The 6,000-nt window shown below is 38.1% G+C and overlaps 1 protein-coding gene across 2 annotated transcripts in view; it reads right to left on the reverse strand.

Annotated features, from left to right (window-relative positions):
• Adamts12 (ADAM metallopeptidase with thrombospondin type 1 motif 12) overlaps positions 1-6,000 on the reverse strand; it is a 290,333-nt gene that overhangs the window by 134,697 nt on the left and 149,636 nt on the right. For both annotated transcript variants that reach the window (XM_055601146.1, XM_055601145.1), the window contains exon 6: positions 2,765-2,889. In XM_055601146.1, coding sequence (XP_055457121.1) covers positions 2,765-2,889 — 125 coding nt within the window. The remainder of the gene's footprint in view (positions 1-2,764; positions 2,890-6,000) is intronic.

Genomic DNA, 6,000 nt, shown 5'->3' on the forward strand with positions numbered 1-6,000 from the left:
TCCTCTGTCAGATAGAGGGTTGGTGATGATTCTTTCCCAATCTGTAGGCAGTCGCTTTGTTTTGATGACGGTGTCCTTTGCTTTACAGAAGCTTTTCAATTTCATGACGTCCCATTTATTGATTGTTGCTCTTAGAGCCTGTGCTGTTGGTGTTCTGTTCAGGAAGTTTTCTCCTGTACCAATGAGTTCTAGGGTATTCCCCACTTTTTTTTCTAGCCGATTTAATGTGTCTGGTTTTATGTTGAGGTCTTTGATCCACTTGGACTTCAGTTTTGTGCAGGGTGATAAGTATGGATCTATTTTCATTTTTCTACATGTAGACATCCAGTTGGACCAGCACCATTTGTTAAAGATGCTATCTTTTTTCCATTGTATGGTTTTGGCATCTTTGTCAAAAATCAGGTGTCCGTAAGTATGTGGGTTTATTTCTGGGTCTTCTGTTCGATTCCATTGGTCCACCATTCTGTTTCTATGCCAGTACCATGCAGTTTTTATAACTGTTGCTCTATAGTACAGCTTGAGATCAGGGATGGAGATACCTCCAGAAGATCTTTTATTGTAGAGGATTGTTTTAGCAATTCTCGGTTTCTTGTTATTCCATACGAAGTTGAGAATTTTTCTTTCCAGGTCTGTAAAGAATTGTGTTGGCAATTTGATGGGAATTGCATTAAATCTGTAGATTGCTTTTGGTAAGATGGCCATTTTTACTATGTTAATCCTGCCAAGCCATGAGCATGGGAGATCTTTCCATCTTCTCATATCTTCCTCTAATTCTTTCTTTAGAGACTTGAAATTTTTTTCATACAAGTCTTTGACTTGCTTGGTTAGGGTTACGCCAAGGTACTTTATGTCATTTGTGGCTATTGTGAATGGTGTTGTTTCTCTAATTTCTTTCTCAGCCCTTTTGTCTTTTGTATACAGGAGTGCTACTGATTTTTTTGAGTTAATTTTGTATCCGGCCACTTTGCTGAAGGTGTTTATCAGCTGTAGGAGTTCCCTGGTAGAGTTTTTGGGGTCACTCATATATACTATCATATCATCTGCAAATAGTGATAATTTGACTTCTTCCTTTCCCATCTGTATCCCCTTGATCTCCTTCGACTGTCTTATTGCTCTAGCAAGGACTTCCAGCACTATGTTGAAGAGATATGGAGACAGTGGGCAGCCTTGTCTTGTCCCTGATTTCAGTGGGATTGCTTTAAGTTTCTCTCCGTTCAGTTTGATGTCGGCTATAGGCTTGCTGTATATTGCCTTTACTATGTTTAGATATGTGCCTTGTATCCCTGATCTCTCCAGTACTTTAAACATGAATGGATGTTGGATTTTGTCAAATGCTTTTTCAGCATCTAGGTTTATTTTTTTTATAGCACTATAAGATCCATGTGTGATCACAACAAAATTATATCTTTCCGATGCTGTGCCTTGAACCCAAGGCCTCACTAATTCTAGGCAAGTGACCTGCTACTGCAGTATATTCCCATATTAAAAGTATGAGGGTGAAAAGGAAATAGATATAGTTAGATCACTCTGCTTACTTGGGGATGTGTGTGCGCACTGTATCCTAAGGACCAGTCAGGAGTGGGTTGGAAAAGGTAAATTCCTATAGAGTTGCATCTTATAAATTGGAGAGGGGAAGATGAAATAGAAATAAAAGAACTGGAAAGTCCACCAGATGAGGTTACAGAGATCTTCAAAAGATTTAAAAGTAGATTTCTTGGTGCAAAAAGGACAATCATAAAGGCAGAATCTTTGTTATGATAGGAAAAGAGACTTGTTTGCTAACAAATGTAGTTCTTAAGAAAGTAGAGCTCTGTCTAACATGCCGTTACTAGCATGTCCTCTCCATGGCATGAGCCAGCAGAGGGTTAAGGACCACATTCCTGCTTTACAAATGACCAAACAGGGGAGACTTTTATGACTGCTTCTATTTACTTAGGGGATATAGGACTTTAAAAAAAAACAAACAAACAACCTGATCTTGATTCAACTTTAGTAAGTGGAATTTATAAAGAAAATTGTCCATTTCAATTAGATTTTCAAATTTTGTGGCATATAGGCTTTTGAAGTAAGACCTAACAATTTTTTGGGTTTTCTCAGATTCTAGACTCTAACAAGCAAGGTATTGAAACAGATGCTGAGACTTATAACCAAACTTTGGGCAGAGTGCAGGGAATATTATGCAAGAAGGGGGAGATAAAAAGAACCAGAAAGGAACAAGAGCTCCACAAGGAGACCAACAGAGCCAAAAAATATGGGCCTAACGGGGACTGCAGAGTCCGATGAATCAACCAAGGGCCGTACATGGAGAGGACCTAAACCCTCTGTTTAGATGTAGCCCATGTGGGTTTCCTAGTAAGGGGACCAGGGGCAATCACTGGCATAAACTTGGTTGCCTGCTCTTTGATCACCTCACCATGGCAGTATGGCCTTACTAGGCCACAGAGAAAAAGGATCTAGACAGTCCTGATGAGACCTGATAGGTAGGGTCAGATAGGAGGGGAGGAGGACCTCCCCTATCAGTGGACTAGGGGAGGGGCATATGGAGTGAAGAGGGAGGAAGGGTCAGACCAGGCGGAGATAATGGAGGGGGCTACAGCTGGGATACAAAGTGAATAAATTGTAAATAATAATAGTAATAATAATAAACAAATGACCAAGAACAGCAGAGAATAGTGAGAATCCAAGAGCGTGAACACCTGACAAGACCCTGAGTCACTGGCCTTCCTTGACCAGTTCTCTTCTTTCCACATAGCCTCTGAGTTACCTGGTGATAAGGACAGCCACATCATGATGGACAGGGTTGAGGTCACTCTTGGGATTGATGCTCTTCTGCCACTTGCAGAAGCTGGACAGTGTCTTCTCTGCATGGTGAACTATTTTCAGTCCTTGCTGAAAAAAAGAGGAGAACGAGACTTGCATGAGTGAGCACCCTGTGACACAGCTTATTGTATTAGCAGTAGTCCTCAGAAGCACTTCCCAGAGATGAGTTCAGGCTGAGTGCTCCCAGTATTTGGAAGATATCTGGCAGAGGCCATTGTATTCCCTTTGGACTGACCCTGTGCTCTGAATGCTAATACCCCCTGACTTTATTAAAAAGAACTAAAGGGAGAACTTCAGGAGAGAAATTATCACTGTATCAAGTGGCCCTTAAAAATAGATTGGAAATATAACGTAGACTCCTACAACTTGAAGCTCTGTTTCTAGTGGGTCTATGCACCCTAAGCCAGTACAGTTCTAAAGCAGCACTTTTTTTTTCATTTCTAATGAGAATGGATAAATTTTTCACAAGAAGTTTCCTTTCCTTACAAGGTAGCTGTGAAGCTGGCTGCTGCGCTCTCTCACATGTTACCTCATTTAATTTCCTTGCATCTACTTGACATTATCAGCAACAAAACATCAATTATGTTCATTTTATAATTAGAGGAAATTAAATCTCAGAGATGGGAAGAACTGGCTCAAGGTCTTATGATAGGTAAAATATGAGGTGATACACATTTTAATTCACCTTGTTCATTCATTCTGCATGCTTACATATTTTAAAACATTATGTTGTGCATAATTCAGATATACAATGATTGTCAGCTTAATAAATAAAATTACACAGCAAGAGAGAAGACAGAAAGAGAGAGGGAGGATAGAATGGAAGAAAAAGCCATAGTCAGAAGCCTAGAAGAAAGTACACCAAGGGCCTTCAATCGGTATATATAATGAATGAATTGTAAAAAAAATACATAAATAAAAAAGAAAGAACATCAAATTTGAGAGCAATTTTTCAGATACTAGTTCCGGAGTTTTTAGTTTTCTATGAGAAACTGGATTTAAAAATTTTTTTAAAAATCTTCCCTTTGGATAGAGAGATGGTTGTGGCTAAAAGGCTACACTTCTCTTAAAGAGGATTCAAAGTTTGCTCCTAGCTCTGATCTTTTCTGACACTTGCACTCTTATGCACATACTCACATACTCATAAACATAATTAAAAATAAAATAAAATAATTGATCCAAATTATAGCATATCAGGTATCATAGACTATTTCTCCATACTTTATCTACTTTGCTTTTGTAAAATAACATGTGAAGTACTTTGGAGTGGAACAACTAATCTACAATTGAGAAGGATGTTCACTGTGGTAATTGGAATCGGTACCAATGATTTTCAAAGACAGATCTGATGATTTTCTCATTTCCCAATGCTCACACTAGAAATAACATTCAAATGACATTTCTGTGAATATTTCTGCATAGTTCAACTGATTAGAATAATGATAGTTCTACAGCATTGTTCCGTGTGCTTTGGTCTTTCATGGATCTTCCATTATATTATAATCGCAATGAAAACTCTATTTTCTCTGTAACTTGCTACTTTGCTTTGCTGGCCAGATAAATATTCAAATCCTGCTGCTGATTAAACAGACTGTAAATTTAACAAGGTCTCTTCATATCCCTAAGAATGTCTAGCATGGCTCTGAAAACCTGTGTTTCCTGTGAACCACAGCTCTCATTACACCATGACACTGTCTTCTAAAGACAGAGAACTAAAAGTCTTTTCAGCTCCAGGCCATATTGTCCTGGCAGGTGTCATTTGAGCTGGAATGACACTTGGCTACTGAGAAAAAGCCACATTCAATCAGTTAAAGGAAAGAGAGGTGGTTCAAAGGGAAGTCTTTAGACATTCTTAAGTTTGCAGAAGGCCATTGAACGATGTTTCAATTTAACAACACCAGGCTGTTGCTCTGGTCTCGAGTATCTTTCCGTTCCATACTAGCATCTATTTATTGTGTTCAAGATGTTAGGAAGCAAAATCAGTGTGGCAAACTCTCAGTCCAGGGACCATGAGATAAATGAAACATGGTTGTGGAGATATAGTGATCTGTATTGTGATGTTTGAAAGAGGCCCTGGCAACTATTTAAGTTCAGGGTTCTTTTTCTTGGTGACCATGATTTGTTTCAGAGTTACAGGAGCCCTAGAGGATTCTAAGTAACAGTAACCTTTGTCCTCCTTGCCCTATAGATTAGTCTCTATTCATCAGGCTTGTAGCTTTCCCATTATTTACACAAGGGAGTTCAAGGAGAGACAGTTAATTCAGCAGCACTCCATATTCTTTATTTCTCTGCTTTAAGGGACAGAAACTGAGGCAAACTCAAAATAAAATCTAGTCAGGCTAAACCAATATTGAAATGTAGATTCTAATAGGTATAAATTAAACCAATAAATAGATTTTAATGTTAGTTTGATGATAGGAAAACAATTATCTAAAGGTAATTGCTATAATTAGTTGGTATTATGAGCTTTGAACAAGGAAAAATAAATAGGTCCATGTTCAGACAATGACAATGCTTTACTGCCCTTACTATATTATTATGGTCATTTCTAAAATTCTCCATCAAAAATAATAGTCTTTCCTCTTCGAGAACCTCTTGATTGTCCAGTTTTTGTTCATTTGATACAAGGTAACATTATATAGCCTAGGATAGCAGTGACCTCTTGCCTTAGCTTCTGGAGTCCAACCACACTTGGCTCCGTTTATCACAGTGTCTTTTTTTTTTTTAATCTATAGTGATTATACCACCTACTTAAAAAAATCTTCTGGCAATGTTTGACATTGCCCAGGGCAGCTCTTACCTAGCCAAATTCAACCAGTGATACTTTCCACAGTCATTCCTGTACCACTGGATCAAGTCCAGGCATCACAATGGATGTGCAATAATATTATATATGCTTATGGTAAATAACTCAATCTGAAGAAAATTTCTGTACATATGTATACATACTTATATATGTGTGAGTGTGTTTGTTTACATATATAATAAGTTTTAGTGGAATTATCCTACCACGTAGGGATGATACCCCAACTAGACACTGCATGGTAGTGAAAGAAAGAAAAAAAAAGAAAGAGAAAGAAGAGGAGGAAAAGGAGGAGGAGGAAAAAGAAGAAGAAACAAGAAGAAGAAGAGAAGAAGAAGAAGAAGAAGAAGAAGAAGAAGAAGAAGAAGAAGAAGAAG

The sequence above is a fragment of the Psammomys obesus genome, unplaced genomic scaffold (genome assembly GCF_907164565.1).
Source record: "Psammomys obesus unplaced genomic scaffold, mPsaObe1.curated_primary_1811, whole genome shotgun sequence".
NCBI lineage: Eukaryota > Metazoa > Chordata > Mammalia > Rodentia > Muridae > Psammomys > Psammomys obesus.